This window comes from Haliotis asinina, unplaced genomic scaffold (genome assembly GCF_037392515.1).
Source record: "Haliotis asinina isolate JCU_RB_2024 unplaced genomic scaffold, JCU_Hal_asi_v2 scaffold_30, whole genome shotgun sequence".
Classification (NCBI taxonomy): domain Eukaryota; kingdom Metazoa; phylum Mollusca; class Gastropoda; order Lepetellida; family Haliotidae; genus Haliotis; species Haliotis asinina.
In genome coordinates this window covers 140,607-160,085 of record NW_027133902.1, presented here as the reverse complement: position 1 = coordinate 160,085, position 19,479 = coordinate 140,607, and the positions used below count along the sequence as shown (strand labels likewise).

The following is a 19,479-nucleotide window of genomic DNA, read 5'->3' as shown; positions in this document are numbered from 1 at the left end:
GCACCAATCAATTGGTGGTCTTGTTTAACGTGCACCAATCAATTGGTGGTCTTGTTTACCGTGCACCAATCAATTGGTGGTCTTGTTTAACGTGCACCAATCAATTGGTGGTCTTGTTTAACGTGCACCAATCAACTGGTGGTCTTGTTTAACGTGCACCAATCAATTGGTGGTCTTGTTTAACGTGCACCAATCAATTGGTGGTCTTGTTTAACGTGCACCAATCAATTGGTGGTCTTGTTTAACGTGCACCAATCAATTGGTGGTCTTGTTTAACGTGCACCAATCAAGTGATGGGTTGGTTTAACGTGCACCAATCAACTGGTGGTCTTGTTTAACGTGCACCAATCAATTGGTGGTCTTGTTTAACGTGCACCAATCAAGTGATGGTCTTGTTTAACGTGCACCAATCAATTGGTGGTCTTGTTTAACGTGCACCAATCAATTGGTGGTCTTGTTTAACGTGCACCAATCAATTGGTGGTCTTGTTTAACGTGCACCAATCAAGTGATGGTCTTGTTTAACGTGCACCAATCAATTGGTGGTCTTGTTTAACGTGCACCAATCAATTGGTGGTCTTGTTTACCGTGCACCAATCAATTGGTGGTCTTGTTTAACGTGCACCAATTAATTGGTGGTCTGGTTTAACGTGCACCAATCAATTGGTGGTCTTGTTTAACGTGCACCAATCAATTGGTGGTCTGGTTTAACGTGCACCAATCAATTGGTGGTCTTGTTTAACGTGCACCAATCAATCGGTGGTCTTGTTTAACGTGCACCAATCAAGTGATGGTCTTGTTTAACGTGCACCAATGAATTGGTGGTCTTGTTTAACGTGCACCAATTAATTGGTGGTCTTGTTTAACGTGCACCAATCAATTGGTGGTCTTGTTTAACGTGCACCAATCAATTGGTGGTCTTGTTTAACGTGCACCAATCAATTGGTGGTCTTGTTTAACGTGCACCAATTAATTGGTGGTCTGGTTTAACGTGCACCAATCAATTGGTGGTCTGGTTTAACGTGCACCAATCAATTGGTGGTCTTGTTTAACGTGCACCAATCAATTGGTGGTCTTGTTTAACGTGCACCAATCAAGTGATGGTCTTGTTTAACGTGCACCAATCAATTGGTGGTCTTGTTTAACGTGCACCAATTAATTGGTGGTCTTGTTTAACGTGCACCAATGAATTGGTGGTCTTGTTTAACGTGCACCAATCAATTGGTGGTCTTGTTTAACGTGCACCAGTCAATTGGTGGTCTTGTTTAACGTGCACCAATCAACTGGTGGTCTTGTTCACCGTGCACCAATCAACTGGTGGTCTTGTTTACCGTGCACCAATCAACTGGTGGTCTTGTTTGACGTGCACCAATCAATTGATGGTCTTGTTTACCGTGCACCAATCAATTGGTGGTCTTGTTTAACGTGCACCAATCAATTGGTGGTCTTGTTTACCGTGCACCAATCAATTGGTGGTCTTGTTTAACGTGCACCAATCAAGTGACGGTCTTGTTTAACGTGCACCAATCAATTGGTGGTCTTGTTTAACGTGCACCAATCAATTGGTGGTCTTGTTTAACGTGCACCAATCAAGTGATGGTCTTGTTTAACGTGCACCAATCAATTGGTGGTCTTGTTTACCGTGCACCAATCAATTGGTGGTCTTGTTTACCGTGCACCAATCAATTGGTGGTCTTGTTTAACGTGCACCAATCAAGTGATGGTCTTGTTTAACGTGCACCAATCAATTGGTGGTCTTGTTTAACGTGCACCAATCAATTGGTGGTCTTGTTTAACGTGCACCAGTCAATTGGTGGTCTTGTTTAACGTGCACCAATCAACTGGTGGTCTTGTTTAACGTGCACCAATCAATTGGTGGTCTTGTTTACCGTGCACCAATCAACTGGTGGTCTTGTTTAACGTGCACCAATCAAGTGATGGTCTTGTTTAACGTGCACCAATTAATTGGTGGTCTTGTTTAACGTGCACCAATCAATTGGTGGTCTGGTTTAACGTGCACCAATCAACTGGTGGTCTTGTTTAACGTGCACCAATCAAGTGATGGTCTTGTTTAACGTGCACCAATCAATTGGTGATCTTGTTTAACGTGCACCAATTAATTGGTGGTCTGGGTTAACGTGCACCAATCAAGTGATGGGTTGGTTTACCGTGCACCAATCAACTGGTGGTCTTGTTTAACGTGCATCAATCAATTGGTGGTCTTGTTTAACGTGCACCAATCAAGTGATGGTCTTGTTTAACGTGCACCAATCAATTGGTGGTCTTGTTTAACGTGCACCAATCAATTGGTGGTCTTGTTTAACGTGCACCAGTCAATTGGTGGTCTTGTTTAACGTGCACCAATCAATTGGTGGTCTTGTTTAACGTGCACCAATCAATTGGTGGTCTTGTTTAACGTGCACCAATCAACTGGTGGTCTTGTTTAACGTGCACCAATCAAGTGATGGTCTTGTTTAACGTGCACCAATCAAGTGATGGTCTGGTTTAACGTGCACCAATCAATTGGTGGTCTTGTTTAACGTGCACCAATCAATTGGTGGTCTTGTTGAACGTGCACCAATCAATTGGTGGTCTGGTTTAACGTGCACCAATCAATTGGTGGTCTTGTTGAACGTGCACCAATTAATTGGTGGTCTTGTTTAACGTGCACCAATCAATTGGTGGTCTTGTTTAACGTGCACCAATCAATTGGTGGTCTTGTTTAACGTGCACCAATCAATTGGTGGTCTTGTTTAACGTGCACCAATTAATTGGTGGTCTGGTTTAACGTGCACGAATCAATTGGTGGTCTGGTTTGACGTGCACCAATCAATTGGTGGTCTTGTTTAACGTGCACCAATCAATTGGTGGTCTTGTTTAACGTGCACCAATCAAGTGATGGTCTTGTTTAACGTGCACCAATCAATTGGTGGTCTTGTTTACCGTGCACCAATTAATTGGTGGTCTTGTTTAACGTGCACCAATGAATTGGTGGTCTTGTTTAACGTGCACCAATCAATTGGTGGTCTTGTTTAACGTGCACCAGTCAATTGGTGGTCTTGTTTAACGTGCACCAATCAACTGGTGGTCTTGTTTACCGTGCACCAATCAACTGGTGGTCTTGTTTACCGTGCACCAATCAACTGGTGGTCTTGTTTGACGTGCACCAATCAATTGATGGTCTTGTTTACCGTGCACCAATCAATTGGTGGTCTTGTTTAACGTGCACCAATCAATTGATGGTCTTGTTTACCGTGCACCAATCAAGTGATGGTCTTGTTTAACGTGCACCAATCAACTGGTGGTCTGGTTTAACGTGCACCAATCAAGTGATGGTCTTGTTTAACGTGCACCAATCAATTGGTGGTCTTGTTTAACGTGCACCAATCAATTGATGGTCTTGTTTACCGTGCACCAATCAATTGGTGGTCTTGTTTAACGTGCACCAATCAATTGGTGGTCTTGTTTACCGTGCACCAATCAATTGGTGGTCTTGTTTAACGTGCACCAATCAAGTGATGGTCTTGTTTAACGTGCACCAATCAATTGGTGGTCTTGTTTAACGTGCACCAATCAATTGGTGGTCTTGTTTAACGTGCACCAATCAAGTGATGGTCTTGTTTACCGTGCACCAATCAATTGGTGGTCTTGTTTACCGTGCACCAATCAATTGGTGGTCTTGTTTACCGTGCACCAATCAATTGGTGGTCTTGTTTAACGTGCACCAATCAAGTGATGGTCTTGTTTAACGTGCACCAATCAATTGGTGGTCTTGTTTAACGTGCACCAATCAATTGGTGGTCTTGTTTAACGTGCACTAGTCAATTGGTGGTCTTGTTTAACGTGCACCAATCAACTGGTGGTCTTGTTTAACGTGCACCAATCAATTGGTGGTCTTGTTTACCGTGCACCAATCAACTGGTGGTCTTGTTTAACGTGCACCAATCAAGTGATGGTCTTGTTTAACGTGCACCAATTAATTGGTGGTCTTGTTTAACGTGCACCAATCAATTGGTGGTCTGGTTTAACGTGCACCAATCAACTGGTGGTCTTGTTTAACGTGCACCAATCAAGTGATGGTCTTGTTTAACGTGCACCAATCAATTGGTGGTCTTGTTTAACGTGCACCAATTAATTGGTGGTCTGGTTTAACGTGCACCAATCAAGTGATGGGTTGGTTTAACGTGCACCAATCAACTGGTGGTCTTGTTTAACGTGCATCAATCAATTGGTGGTCTTGTTTAACGTGCACCAATCAAGTGATGGTCTTGTTTAACGTGCACCAATCAATTGGTGGTCTTGTTTAACGTGCACCAATCAATTGGTGGTCTTGTTTAACGTGCACCAGTCAATTGGAGGTCTTGTTTAACGTGCACCAATCAATTGGTGGTCTTGTTTAACGTGCACCAATCAACTGGTGGTCTTGTTTAACGTGCACCAATCAACTGGTGGTCTTGTTTAACGTGCACCAATCAAGTGATGGTCTTGTTTAACGTGCACCAATCAAGTGATGGTCTGGTTTAACGTGCACCAATCAATTGGTGGTCTTGTTTAACGTGCACCAATCAATTGGTGGTCTTGTTGAACGTGCACCAATCAATTGGTGGTCTGGTTTAACGTGCACCAATCAACTGGTGGTCTGGTTTAACGTGCACCAATCAAGTGATGGTCTTGTTTAACGTGCACCAATCAATTGGTGGTCTTGTTTAACGTGCACCAATCAATTGGTGGTCTTGTTTAACGTGCACCAATCAATTGATGGTCTTGTTTAATGTGCACCAATCAACTGGTGGTCTTGTTTAACGTGCACCAATCAATTGGTGGCCTTGTTTAACGTGCACCAATCAAGTGATGGGCTGGTTTAACGTGCACCAATTAAGTGATGGGCTGGTTTAACGTGCACCAATCAAGTTATGGGCTGGTTTACCGTGCACCAATCAAGTGATGGGCTGGTTTAACGTGCACCAATCAAGCTATGGGCTGGTTTAACGTGCACCAATCAAGCGATATCATAGTTTCAGCGATTGACAATCCCTGAAAAATATAAACACCCTCGGTCCAACTGCATATGAACCCTGAGTATCTATGGTTGGTGGAGTGGCATAATGACTACCTATGGGATGTCACGGGTCTTTGGATGGTATTTAGAAGTGATGCACATAAACAAAGAGAGTATTTTCATGGATGTCAACTTCTTTTTATGAAAAACACAAAGTTTCTGACTACATGTATATCCTTACGCCTTCATCACCCTGTTCCTCTTGATGAAGAAGGTTCTAGAGCCAAACATAACACCGTGACCATTACAGATGCTTCAAACTGGTGAATGTGGGCGTTAAACGTACTCACTCATCTCAGCCAACTGATTAAGTATTGCAGGAAGTGAAGTGAAATAGTCCTGTTTGTTTATGACCAAGTTTAGCGCAAGTGCTGAGGAGCCCTTCATGGGTATCGTTTGTATACTCTTGGTGTGTTTGTATCAAGTACAATGCTGATAAATGAAGATGTTCAAACTTGTTACTTTGTAAATATATTGTTATGCAAATAAATATTACTTACACATTTCAGGAAATGTATTGTTCCAATTCATTCTTTGGCTATGTCATGGATGATGTTTAACAAACACTATCAGTTGTTTATTTGCTAATGGCGTTTTTTTTCACCGACGGTGTTATCCCTAGGTATCATATCTCTCCTCTCTCTGAACAACCAATCACTACCTATACATAATTATACATTAAATAACTAACGCCCAAAATGGTCTTTACCGCTTTAAATATGAAGTTGAATATCATTTAACTCACAACGTCAAACAAAACAAAGCAAAACACACGGCCCAAACACAAAACACAAAGCAGAGAGTCATGTGTGGGTAGCCGAAAGTACACGCGTATTGAGGGTATATAAATGGTACGGTTGACACGTGAGACACACAGATAGAAGCACGACGGTAACATCATGACTGACACCCGAGTACCGCGAGCTGGATACTATTCAATAGTCAAACGCTCATGTGTTGCTAGAAGTATTGGTTGCCCCGTTATGTCATATACTCACAATTCTTGCATACCTTACTGATACTGATCGTTGTCACAGAAAGAGGTGGGCTGTAATTCTTTGGTACCGACATGGCTCGAGGGGGGCCGTCGTCACTGAGGAAAGCCAACTCAGTCTGCTTTGAGCTGATAGACCACAGAGTGTTTACCACTGTATGTTCTTGCCGATAAGGTGGTGGGGAAGAATTTGTGGGCTGTGGTTAACGAAACCGAATTTGATAGCTTAGCATTACATGGGTGACATTCCTCGCACATGCCTCCTGACTTTGCCAGGATTAAAGATTTAAAAATAATTAATAAAACTTTGAGATGACCCCCAACTCGATATGCTTCACAATACATCAAATAGCGATGTATCTACTGTTGCCGTTGCCGTTGCTTTTGTCTGTACGCTCCTCAAACACGTCCTGCATACAGCATCTCTGGGACGACACAGACTGTCGTGTATCATCGTCATTGTTTATTTTGTTCGCCGAGTTTTTGGAGTTTACGAGACGTAACGAGACATATCAATAAGCACTTGCAATTGTGTGAGCACATTGTCTATTACAGAGATGCTACAGAGGATAAGTTTGCTGCTCAACCTCGGTTCGGGTACCTCTCCTGTGTGTACTGTAAGACTCTCAATGTATAATCTTAAAAACATAGGGAATCCTGAGCTTTCAATCTGGACAGGAAGTATAAACGTGAATAAAATTTCAAAGACCGACATCTTATAAACTCAACACTATTTCTATTTATCACCACCCCTAAACACAACGCAATGGATGCACTTGCACAGTGCAGTGGTCCCCCACACGTGCATGGGATGTCATTCTTGAGTTTTCAGTATGGTCAATAAATCACTGTAGACCATTAATTTTGACAGTCACCTTGCACTACAAAGCTGTTAGAATGTGTTTCTACTGTTTATTTTCGGTTTGAAAACGAAAATCGTATACATGCAAATTTGAAGCCATACACCGATCATCTTCCAGGCCATTATTCTTCTCATCTTCTTCCATTATTGAAGAAACAACTATGGCCATAAGGAAGTGCGAGAGGCAATGCACGCTCAAAACATTCAGTATTATCATATCAACTGCTTTTTTAAAGTGTATAAACGCTGATTTCGTTGCAATTTAGTACATTTTATCTCATGCGCCAATATGTTCATCTTTGTTTTGTTAATATCTTGAGTGTAATTGAAATTATATAGCAAAGCTGATTTGGGCCGTCAGTTCAGGATGCCCTGCCCAGGCATCTCACCTTACCCATCTTCTTGTCATGCAACTTAATGGATGGTGCTGTCAGGCCAGCTGATTTAATTGCCTGTGCTCCTACCCCGATGGTGTCGTCAGGCCAGCTGATATAACAGACTGCTTGTCCCCCAAAAGGCATGGCGTTGTCAGGCCAGCTGATTTAACTGACTGCTTGTCCACAACTTGGGAGGCTCTGTCAGGCCAGCGGATTTGACTGCCTGTCCTCCTACTGCATGGTGTTGTGTGACCAGCTGATTTAACTGACTGCTTGTCCACAACTTGGGAGGCTCTGTCAGGCCAGCGGATTTGACTGCCTGTCCTCCTACTGCATGGTGTTGTGTGACCAGCTGATTTAACTGACTGCTTGTCCACAACTTGGGAGGCTCTGTCAGGCCAGCGGATTTGACTGCCTGTCCTCCTACTGCATGGTGTTGTGTGACCAGCTGATTTAACTGACTGCTTGTCCACAACTTGGGAGGCTCTGTCAGGCCAGCGGATTTGACTGCCTGTCCTCCTACTGCATGGTGTTGTGTGACCAGCTGATTTAACAGACTGCCTGTCCTCCTACCGCATGGTGTTGTGTGACCAGCTGATTTAACAGACTGCCTGTCCTCCTACCGCATGGTGTTGTGTGACCAGCTGATTTAACAGACTGCCTGTCCTCCTACTGCATGGTGTTGTGTGACCAGCTGATTTAACTGACTGCTTGTCCACAACTTGGGAGGCTCTGTCAGGCCAGCGGATTTGACTGCCTGTCCTCCTACTGCATGGTGTTGTGTGACCAGCTGATTTAACTGACTGCTTGTCCACAACTTGGGAGGCTCTGTCAGGCCAGCGGATTTGACTGCCTGTCCTCCTACTGCATGGTGTTGTGTGACCAGCTGATTTAACAGACTGCCTGTCCTCCTACCGCATGGTGTTGTGTGACCAGCTGATTTAACAGACTGCCTGTCCTCCTACCGCATGGTGTTGTGTGACCAGCTGATTTAACAGACTGCCTGTCCTCCTACTGCATGGTGTTGTGTGACCAGCTGATTTAACTGACTGCTTGTCCACAACTTGGGAGGCTCTGTCAGGCCAGCGGATTTGACTGCCTGTCCTCCTACTGCATGGTGTTGTGTGACCAGCTGATTTAACTGACTGCTTGTCCACAACTTGGGAGGCTCTGTCAGGCCAGCGGATTTGACTGCCTGTCCTCCTACTGCATGGTGTTGTGTGACCAGCTGATTTAACAGACTGCCTGTCCTCCTACCGCATGGTGTTGTGTGACCAGCTGATTTAACAGACTGCCTGTCCTCCTACCGCATGGTGTTGTGTGACCAGCTGATTTAACAGACTGCCTGTCCTCCTACTGCATGGTGTTGTGTGACCAGCTGATTTAACTGACTGCTTGTCCACAACTTGGGAGGCTCTGTCAGGCCAGCGGATTTGACTGCCTGTCCTCCTACCGCATGGTGTTGTGTGACCAGCTGATTTAACAGACTGCCTGTCCTCCTACTGCATGGTGTTGTGTGACCAGCTGATTTAACAGACTGCCTGTCCTCCTACTGCATGGTGTTGTGTGACCAGCTGATTTAACAGACTGCCTGTCCTCCTACCGCATGGTGTTGTGTGACCAGCTGATTTAACAGACTGCCTGTCCTCCTACTGCATGGTGTTGTGTGACCAGCTGATTTAACAGACTGCCTGTCCTCCTACCGCATGGTGTTGTGTGACCAGCTGATTTAACAGACTGCCTGTCCTCCTACTGCATGGTGTTGTGTGACCAGCTGATTTAACAGACTGCCTGTCCTCCTACCGCATGGTGCTGTGTGACCAGCTGATTTAACTATTTGTCCTCCTGGTTGTTCTCCTACCCCGATAGCGTTAGTCGTTGTGCACAATATCAATCACTGGTTTGCATTTTCATTATTCAGAATATTTATTTTTCTACACTAATATCCATTGCAACATGAGACTGTACTATTTCTATTTTCCAGTTCTCGTATGGCAACAGTTATTTTCTGTGGTCTTATCGGCAGAAATTGTTTGCTTTGGCATTAGGTCTGTTCTACACAATCTGAAACTAAACATTCCAGAACTGTAGCGCCTAAACAAACATAAAATGACAATACCACTCCTCTAAAATGTTGACCATATGTAAATATAGATATAGGCCTCCTCGGACATATGAATCCAGCTCATGAAACATGTCCAATCTGAAGGATAGGATCCCTTTATCCCATTCATTTCCAATCCTTGAAGTTCAAGTCTATTACATTAGAGTTTAATTAAATAGGCTTCGTCACCTGTGAAGAGTCACCGAATCCATTTCTGGTCTCCCTAATGTCTGTTGCCTTTCATGTGACATGTTCATGTTTAATGTCTCGCTACTTGAATGAACTGTAATAATTAATGGGCTCGTGGTGTTTAAACAATCGATTGGAAACATTAAACACTGTATGACCGAGGATTTTCAGTCAACGAATAGTACTTGAGTAAACTATGCCTACTGACTTCTTTCTTGGCTCATTGCAGTCACTTAATATTCGGCATGAATGGGTTAATCCACACAAAACAGTGACAAACACTGAACACATTCACTGTCTCTTGCTCTTTGGCAAATGCAATTTGGTCCCAAACCACAATTCTAGAACAAATGTCAATGTCCCTTACCAACCATTTCCTTGGCACTTGCTTCATCCACAATCAGCAGCCTATGTTCGTTACCGCCAGCATTCACAACCACTGTTCGACATTTCCCCGTTTCATTCAGGAACGCTAGTGCTTTTGCCATCTTCCTGACATCTGCCCAATGATCTTTGTCGTCCTCAGTAGGTTTGCTCTTTCCCTTTTCTAACTTGTTTTCTTTCTTCTTTTTCTTCTTCTTTTCCTTCTTCTTGGACTTTCCTTTGTCTGTGGAAGGCTCATCGTTAAGAACTGCAGCGAAAGAGATATCAGCTGCTTCATCCTCGATGTCTCCATCATTGTTGTCATGGCTTTCTTCAGTCATCAGGTCCATCACGTCTGTGTCCTGTGTCTGACTGGAGTCGGTGATAGAGTCTTGCCTCATCAGTGAAGATCGTCTTCTCTCAGCCAGACCTTCTGGCCTTTCAAGAGTCACATCCAAACTCATCTTCCTGGGCAGCTTTGGAGTCCCTGTCATTTTCATCGATCCTGTTTTAGCCTTCTCGTCGGTGGTTGCAGTGGAATTCAAACCGTCTTTAGTGATGATCAGCGTGGATTTGTCTTTCTTTTGACAGAATAAGACCAAGAGGCGGTAGAACTGAAGAACAAGAACAAGAGTGTTTTTGGATGTGAAGAACAGATTAGTGTAGCTCAGCACACTGTATCGGAATATCAGCATCATGCGCATGATTAGGAACGGGCCGTCCTGAAGCACGACACTGATCATGATGGAAATCACTTCGGTGGGGCAGCATGGCTTCCCTCCCAGTGAGACAGTGGAAGCGGAGCTCCCGGAGTGAAACAGGACAGGGCGCATTCGTTTGGACTTGGTGGCAGTTAGGACAAAGGTGAACTGCATCAAACTGGCTGTCCACATGGACAGGATGATCATGGTAAGGATCTTGTTGTAACGAACTTCCTTCTCTTTAAAGGCTTCAAACAGCTCGATGATATCAGCAGCCATCCCGATGTACACCAGCAAGAGCTGAGAGAGTTGTTCACGGGTTATCTCCCCCTTGGGTAGCAGCCATCGTCCAATAATGAGGACAAGTAGCATCATCTGTTCCAATATCTTGCACCAGTCGTCAGGGGCGAATATGACTGGTATACTTATCTGAAAGTAGAATAGTCAGTTTCACACCTTAATGTTGTCATAAACGTCTTCACAATAACTGTGATGATAAAGTCGAACCAAATGAAAAAATGCGAATAAACTAAGTTAAAGTGTAAATCAATTACTTGTGTCTTGACGTTATTAATCGTCTCTCGATGTGTGAGACAATAACATACGCCTACGAACTCGGAGGTAAAATACACCCCAACTTCACGGATAAAAAACTGCGTCCCCAAATACTGCTGACATAAAAACATCCCTACTTTACGAAGACAAAATACATTCCCAACATTACGAAGATAAGACACCACACTCAACATTATGGAAATAAATAACACGCCCAATATCAATGATACACCCCAGTATCAATGAGATAAATACACCCACAACATTATGCAGATAAGATACACACACAACATTATGGGGATAATATACACCTCAACATTACGGAGACAAAACACACTCCAAACTTTACGGTGATGTAACATATGACATCTCTGCATTAATGAGATCACAGTGAGGATTACCATAAACAAGCCCATGCTAAAATATATGGAATTAATATAAAACAGCTGTATTTCAATGAAAACTACATTTGTGATCAGTTGATAACGAAATCTACCGCAGATCACGGACGATGACGTGATATGCGTGATCAGGGCCCTCTGTCTTCGTTCATGTCCTACCTGGCTGTTCCACACAGTAATTTTCTCGGTCCTAGAGGCGTTGACGGATGCCCTACCTCCCGATCTGATTGCCAGGATCCTTCTGTCCAGGAGGTTTAGCTCTAGGAACCAGATGGCAGGAACTGTTGTGGCCAGATACAGAAGCACACTTGGACATATCCTGAAAACAGCCAAACATCATCTCGCGTTATGTCACGTGGCGAAATTGTATACAACGTGTTGTTAAGATCTTTGTTTATGAAAGGCTTCTTTTAAAGGCAAAATGTATATTAATATTTTAAAATCTATGCATTCTAATATAAAACCATGTGTACATTGTGGGGATGATACCACCGACTATTTTGATTGCCTTGTTGGACTCCGACAAGGCTATACTCTAAGTCCAGCTTTTGCTCTTTCTTTATAAGTGAATTGTATTTTGAAAATATTAATTGCGACAAACATGGAATTCAAATGTTTCCCGACATGATTGAAATATTAATTTTGCTATTTGCCGATGATGTTACCCTAGTATATGGCGGGTGTGGTAGATACCCTCTTTTTATCAGCTCTCAAATACATGTAAGACGCTGAAAGTATTGGTTTTAAAATCCTCGGAATGCACGACGAATTCCAAAATTAGCTTGTAATATGCTTCTCAGTTTAGATAATATTGGTAAAACAACGTGGGCGTCACATATAAGAAACCAGTTTGGGGTTTGTCTGGTTAAATCAAACAGTCGGTAATGTTCCCCTATTTTTTTACCAATTTCGGGAACAATCAATCAACAGGTATCATCAAAAATGGCATTTCACATTAAACAAGTTCACGTTATGATCTGTATAGATCCTTCAGGGTTCACGTTGTGATCTATATAGATCCTTCAAGGTTCACGTTATGATCTATATAGATCCTTCGGGGTTCACGTTATGATCTATATAGATCCTTCAGGGTTCATGTTATGATCTGTATAGATCCTTCAAGGTTCACGTTATGATCTGTATAGATCCTTCAAGGTTCACGTTATGATCTATATAGATCGTTCAAGGGTCTCATTCAACGAGAAAAAATACCTATCTATATTAACACAAACATCTCAGACCCAGGTTTATTCAATATCGACTTGGTCTACCAGACCTACTTGTAAATAAGGGTAGATGATTTCAATAGAGAAATGTCATTTATGCCATTCACCCATTTGAAATGAAATCCATTTTACATGTTGTCCATTTTATGCTGATCTAAGAACCAAGTATATATCAGTGCAACATCAGTTAAGCTATCGCGAAACTGTCTTTGTGCCAATTATATCGTCAAATAATGAAAACGTTATTCTCCAACTTGTCCAATGTGTAGAACATGCTTTATCTTTCAGAAATGACCTATAATACATTGCTTGACTATACTCCTTTCATCCTTGTATTATTGTGTGTTTATATATGTATATCACGTATCTTCCTTGTATGTGGGCAGGAGGCCTTATATACAACAAACACTTGACTTGACACAGCGAAAAAGAGCATCGGACTCCTCCGAGACTAGTATCTCTGAAGCTAACAGAACCAAGGTGCAGTGTGTTTATTTGTATTATATGTTTATATCCCATGTCAAATCCCGTGTCACATATACCTTCGTGGCATACTCTCTATTGGTCATCGGTCCTTTAACATATAATGAGATAATATCAACTTCACAATAACAACGTTATATTAAGTTTTATCTGTACACCCGATTATCTGCGATAGTTTTATAGAGTGGGTATATAATACAGATGACAGTCACACACCAGGGGTGGTTGTCTAGGGATAGTAAATTCATTCGAGTACAAATGTGTGTAAACTGACTTTCTTCTAGTTCTGTGTTAACTTGAAACCTGTTGAACATCTCTTTACTATTTGTTAACCTTGGCTCTAACTCACTTAACTCAGGCATCCTTTCTTCGTTGTCTCATACACTCTGCATTACTGTTTAGGGTTGGCAATTTGATAATGATTAACCTTCTTTTGTGGCTATTGCACATTGTATAGCGTGTGTCTGGTGCACTAATTATTGCAAAACGTGCAAGCTCTATGCTGTTTAGTGACTGATGTAGACTGTACGCTACTGGGGTGATGCGTAGATTGCACAGAGTGTGTCGGATACCTTGACTGGGACATTGCGTTTTGACCACTGTGCGGTTTTCTACAGCAGTATTTAAAATACTGAATATTGCATTACGTTGTAATTAATCTGAAATGAATCTATGTGTAATGGTTGTGGAGTGATAACAATAACTGTAACACATGCTATTACTGAATGACAATGTAAAGAGGACCCTGGGGCTGGCGTGTAATAAGCTGCTTGTTTACTTTTCTCAGGTGTAGTGTTGCGTGTGAGTTTGTGTTGTCATACAGGCCGGGCGGGACAACTTAGGAATGGCCAGCGAGTCCTAACTTGACACTCAGAAGGAAACAAGCTACAAAGACATAGTTTATATCATTGGAAAGATCTCGAGGAGATGAACATGAAATGTTCAGGTGCCAGTGTGTTCACGTGTTAATAAGCTCACAAATTGGCTTTGAAAATGCATTTCTGCAGAAATTTCTGGCAGAATTGTTTTCCTGCAGAAATTTCTGGCAGAATCTTTTTTATTTCGCTACCAGAATGATCTTAATTTAACAAAATTAGAGAATATAAGTAATGATACTGCTGCGTGAGTGGTAGTTTCGTGTTTAATCCAAGTAATAAGCACTTATGGTGATCAACTGATCTGATATTTCTGTTTTGCTACCAGAATTATTTTAGTTGAATAAGATTAAACACCATCGTTATATAATTTGATATAGACTTTCTTTAAATGATGTTTTCCCCTGTTTAGAGCCTGTTAGTACCAGACAACCGCGTATTTTACAGTGTGAATTTGACCGTATTTCATTATAGCTTTTACAATTTAAAAGACTTATGCATTATTCCCATCCGTTTCATCCGAAGTTGTAACTTTTTAGTGGATTCACGTCGTGCAAGATTAATTTAACAGTATTGGGGTGCATTTTCCAATCCCAATAAGCCTACATTGTTTTTGTATGCGATATGGGTTGAAGGCGAATAGAGACGAAACCGGACATATACTACATACATACAATAATGACAATGTAAGACATATGAGCCATAATTTGAATTCATCAACATGCCCGAAAAGACCAGCGTACCAGTTGGGATGATGAACAATACCTATGCAACAATGCATCAGTGTTCAAAGTGACAATACCCGCGAAAATGTAATTGCCTCGTTGAAATAATGATTTATACCGAAGTGGCCACCGAGTTTTCACACCTGTTAATCCCATTCAAGAATGACTAATCTGGTACAATATCCCCTTTATATTTGTTGTTCCTACCCTTTTTTTAACCAAGTCCCCAGTGAGTGAATTTTCGTCCCATCATGACAGAAACTACTGAGATAAGTTGATTGGCGTGTTTTCGTAACAAAGGCCAGTGGTTGAAATGTTAAATTGTATAAATGTGTCTGTGATGATCATAGTTTATATCACTGTTCTGGTGTACCGTCGGCATATTCTCAGTTACATGTTTTTCAGACAGGAATAGAAAGAATTAGGTTGGTCACTCGTGGATTTGTACAAAATACAACGTTAAACAGTTTGAAAATATTCCAATCATTATGATTCATCCATCCACTTCTAAGCATGCACAATAGAAGAGGTTGTTATCCATTAATATTATATATTGAAATGTTGGGTTTTGTACATACAGACCTTGAAACTGACAATCTGAGTTTGCACCCAGTTCAGTCCGACCCAGTCATCAGGGAAAACTGGAGATAGTTTGTTTGCAACCCACAGACGAAATAACATGTCATGTGTGCAGGAATCGCACCTGCCTGTCTGTGTAATTACATAATGTGCCAGAGACAGACCCCAGGTGCACGAGCCATAAATCAACGTAGTTTGTTTACGGTGTATAGCCTGATAGGTGTTAAGTTGGTCAATGATTGAAGTTGAGTATTGCATATTGTCATTAGCAGACAAGCAGAGTGACAGGTGACAATAAACAGACATAGCGCTTTGTCTGTGACATAGACTGCTTGTCATTATCAATATATTTTCTATGTTTCCGTATACATGATTTAAAATATTTCAGTTTTCAGGGTGAACAATGAAATTAGCATTTCTATTACTACACATGTTTTTTTTTAAAACATGGGTTGCAAATATGCAGGTACAGTACCAGTGTATTGTTATTACTGCCGAACCTGGATGATTGTAACCACAAGAAACATCTCTTGTTCTCCCACTTCGGCCGCAACGATAATCTTGCACACATCACTTGTGTTTATACGAGTTGGCTTCCCGGTTCAAGCTAATCACTGCACATGTGTTATGGGTGGTGAAACCACTTTTTCCCCCTGCGCTGGGGAAGCGTTTTTTTAATTGTGTTATTTTTCAACTTCATAACTTTAATTTGCATGTTTGATAATTTGTTACCGAACCGAATCAGAATCTGCAAAGAACTATTTTGTGTTGCATGTGACCTTGAACCGACAAGACGTACTGGATATACTCTATAAAACGTCTATTGTCCATGCAGCACCAACTGGCATTGTTTCGGTGTGTTCCCCGAGTGGCCGCTCTCTGGTTTGCGTAATTATTAACCGCGGTGTCCACTCAAGGACAACCGAACCGGAACGATGACCGCTTATAGAGACAACCTGATAAACCACCAATTGTGAAAACTCGGTGGCCACTTCGGCATAAATCATTATTTCAACGAGGCAATTACATTTTCGCGGGTATTGTCACTTTGAACACTGATGCATTGTTGCATAGGTATTGTTTATCATCCCAACTGGTACGCTGGTCTTTTCGGGCATGTTGATGAATTCATATTATGGCTCTTACATTGTCATTATTGTATGTATGTAGTATATGTCCGGTTTTGTCTCTATTCTCCTTCAACCCATATCGCATACAAAAACAATGTAGGCTTATTGGGATTGGAAAATGCACCCCAATACTGTTAAATTAATCTTGCACGACGTGAATCCACTAAAAAGTTACAACTTCGGATGAAACGGATGGATATAATGCATAAGATTACACGATGCCATTTAGAAAGTGGTCAAATGCAACATATGTTATATTTGGGATTTCACTTTCTTAGTAAAGTACAAATTCTAGTACTTTTTTCGGTTGAGTCCCATCCGGGATAAGTACTAGAATTTGTACTTTACTAAGAAAGTGAAATCCCAAATATAACATATGTTGCATTTGACCACTTTCTAAATGGCATCGTGTAATCATAGCTTTCGGCCGTGGGAGCCGTGTCAATTTACACTCATCAGAGGGGTACACAAAGTACGCAGTCTAGACTACCAGTTGTCCGACTTTCATTTTGTTTGTGGAAGTCGCGGTGGCTGAGCGGGCTAGGCGGCTGACTTTGTGTGCTGGCGATTAGGTGCCTGACTCTGAGGGTGCGGGTTCGAATCCCGGATGGGACTCAACCGAAAAAAGTACTAGAATTTGTACTTTACTAGGAAAGTGAAGTCCCAAATATAACATATGTTGCATTTGACCACTTTCTAAATGGCATCGTGTAATCATAGCTTTCGGCCGCGGGAGCCGTGCCAATTTACACTCATCAGAGGGATACACAAAGTACGCAGTCTAGACTACCAGTTGTCCGACTTTCATTTTTTGTGGAAGTCGCGGTGGCTGAGCGGGCTAGGCGGCTGACTTTGTGTGCTGGCGATTAGGTGCCTGACTCTGAGGGTGCGGGTTCGAATCCCGGATGGGACTCAACCGAAAAAAGTACTAGAATTTGTACTTTACTAAGAAAGTGAAATCCCAAATATAACATATGTTGTATAATGCATAAGTCTTTTAAATTGTAAAAGCTATAATGAAATACGGTCAAATTCACACTGTAAAATACGCGGTTGTCTGGTACTAACAGGCTTTAAACAGGGGAAAACGACATCATTTAAAGAAAGTCTATATTAAATTATATAACGATGGTGTTTAATCTTATTCAACTAAAATAATTCTGGTAGCAAAACAAAAATATCAGATCAGTTGATCACCATAAGTGCTTATTACTTGGAATAAACACGAAACTACCACTCACGCAGCAGTATCATTACTTATATTCTCTAATTTTGTTAAATTAAGATCATTCTGGTAGCGAAATAAAAAAGATTCTGCCAGAAATTTCTGCAGGAAAACAATTCTGCCAGAAATTTCTGCAGAAATGCATTTTCAGAGCCAATTTGTGAGCTTATTAACACGTGAACACACTGGCACCTGAACTTTTCGTGTTCATCTCCTCGAGATCTTTCCAATGATAATGAATGAATGAAGAATGCCAAGAGAGCTGATTCTCCAACAGTCGCGTTTTAATACTTAATACATTTACACTTGCACAACATAGCATATTTCAAGTTTTCTACACGACGAACACTTCAGTGTTATCTTCTTGTCTAACCTTGTAAGTTTCTTAACAGCCAAACTGAACTATACCAAACTTGAATACACAGAAAGGCAAATGAAATCTAAGAAGAACATTTCCGTTTTACCGTTTGTGATGTTTAGAAACATAGCATCCCCTTATTAAACCGCGAGGAAAATCAATTTTCTTTGATAGACTCATATACTGACCAGGGTGGTATTGACAGTGAAGGGGATAATGCCATACTCACCATTTCCACTCTCTGCCCTTCTTTTTCTTCAAGGTAAAAACTCCTTCTAGAATGAGCAGCGGGAAAGAGCCAGTGAGACACCAGTAGAGAGGGTCTCCTTTCATCACCACCACTCTCCAGATGCACACAAACCCATGGGCAGCGAAAAGGCACCTGCTGATGACCGCCTTCACGATACCAATTGCTGTCATTGCTTTCTTCAGACACCTCTTCATCATTGCAGAAGAAAACCCTTGTCTTAGAGGTTCAAAAAGACTTCAGTGAAAGTTACAACAGGTTTCAAATTTCAAGTAAGTGCGGAATGGCGAAGGACGTGAATTAATTCTAGTTTCGTTACAATTCCACAACGGGAGACGTCTCTGGCTGGACCATTCCACCTCTGATGGATGAAATGTATACAGCTCAAGGTCACACCGATTTAGAATGACCAGTATTTTAGAAATTCAGTGTTTGATCCTCGTTGGGTTTCCCCATGGCGTATTTTCCGGGGTATAATCTAAATCACATCAACTTAAAAGGAATTATCCAAATGAAATCATGTTTGGCATTCCTCCATGGTCTGCCGGTTACAAAGATCACATCAAAGCTCAATGATTCCCTCTAGTACACGTCAGACTCTAGACACGGTTAAGGTACTTCAAGTTAGAAGGTCTAGGTAAAAGACATAATGTCCTTCTCACGCCATTCCAAGAGAAGCATGCACTCTTTGAGCTTTCTTGTGAAACTCCTCCAAATCTCTGTCACTTCCTGAGATTGCCTTGTCTGTATCGCCAAAGACAGTCTCATGTCAGATAGTGTTCAGTGATCGACGAATATGGCATTGTGAGATTAATGATCAATGTTTGACAGTAACCCGTGCTTTTGTGTAAATTGAGTGTTATTGACATGCCGCGGTCCTTCCTTTTCGTGTTGTTTGTCTTCACCCGTGTCTTCTCGGGCACTCAGCACATTAGTAAATTGTTCTCTCTTTAGAAATATTTCGAACACCCGTGCCTTGATACGAACAAGCAGTGTGTAGTTTGGCACGACTGGTATCACGTGACCT

The 19,479-nt window shown here is 41.7% G+C and overlaps 1 protein-coding gene across 1 annotated transcript; it reads right to left on the bottom strand.

Annotated features, from left to right (window-relative positions):
- Window positions 1-9,204: 9,204 nt before the first annotated feature.
- On the bottom strand, window positions 9,205-18,652 carry LOC137270061 (transmembrane protein 26-like). The gene is made up of 3 exons (XM_067803872.1): window positions 18,435-18,652; window positions 11,764-11,923; window positions 9,205-11,077 (listed from the first exon to the last, which is right to left on the bottom strand). Exons 1-3 carry the CDS (start codon window positions 18,650-18,652, stop codon window positions 9,938-9,940), a joined length of 1,518 nt encoding a protein of 505 aa, XP_067659973.1. The 3' UTR covers window positions 9,205-9,937.
- Between the last annotated feature and the right edge of the window lie 827 nt (window positions 18,653-19,479).

Coding starts and splice junctions, on each gene's coding strand:
- LOC137270061 (XM_067803872.1), bottom strand. CDS start 18,652: ATGATGAAGAGGTGTCTGAAGAAAGCAATGACAGCAATTGGTATCGTG. Junction 11,924..18,434: donor AAGGGCAGAGAGTGGAAATG/GTGAGTATGGCA, acceptor GGCTGTTTTCAG/GATATGTCCAAGTGTGCTTC. Junction 11,078..11,763: donor TTACTGTGTGGAACAGCCAG/GTAGGACATGAA, acceptor TTCTACTTTCAG/ATAAGTATACCAGTCATATT.